We start from the raw sequence: 350 nt of genomic DNA, 5'->3' as shown, positions 1-350 counted from the left end.
AAAAGGCCCTGCTTCTTCTGTCTCTCTCGCAGATGGCTTTGGCCCCTCAGGAATGGCCCTCGTTTCTCGCTATTCTTCTCGGAGGAAATAAAAACCAGCGTTAAGCTGTGGCACCTCCCCTGGGCTCCAGCTGCCTCCCCCAGCTCTGCCAGGTGGGGCAGCTATCCAACAGAGTTAGACAGGAGGCAACCTGTGGATCCTGCCAGCCCAGGAGTTCAGGGAAGAGGAAAGGAGGGATGGGATGGGGTGGGATGGGGTGGGGTGGCAGCAGTACCAGCAGGAAGCAGAGCTGGAGGGGAAGAAATGACAGATCACGGCAGGGTCCCTGGGGAGAAACGTGGCTGGGGCAG

The 350-nt window shown here is 59.4% G+C and overlaps 1 protein-coding gene across 1 annotated transcript in view; it reads right to left on the bottom strand.

Annotated features, from left to right (window-relative positions):
* Window positions 1-46: 46 nt before the first annotated feature.
* The window catches only part of LOC104462604 (cadherin EGF LAG seven-pass G-type receptor 3-like), a gene marked incomplete at its 5' end in the record, with an annotated part of 18,321 nt that continues 18,017 nt past the window's right edge, over window positions 47-350 (bottom strand). Inside the window, one exon of the mRNA XM_010074602.1 lies at window positions 47-74. Within this exon, the coding sequence (XP_010072904.1) occupies window positions 47-74 (28 nt within the window). The remainder of the gene's footprint in view (window positions 75-350) is intronic.

Source organism: Pterocles gutturalis, unplaced genomic scaffold (genome assembly GCF_000699245.1).
Source record: "Pterocles gutturalis isolate BGI_N339 unplaced genomic scaffold, ASM69924v1 scaffold28387, whole genome shotgun sequence".
NCBI classification, from domain to species: Eukaryota; Metazoa; Chordata; class Aves; order Pterocliformes; family Pteroclidae; genus Pterocles; species Pterocles gutturalis.
The sequence above is the reverse complement of the archived record's forward strand: the minus strand, read 5'-3'. Positions and strand labels throughout refer to the sequence as shown.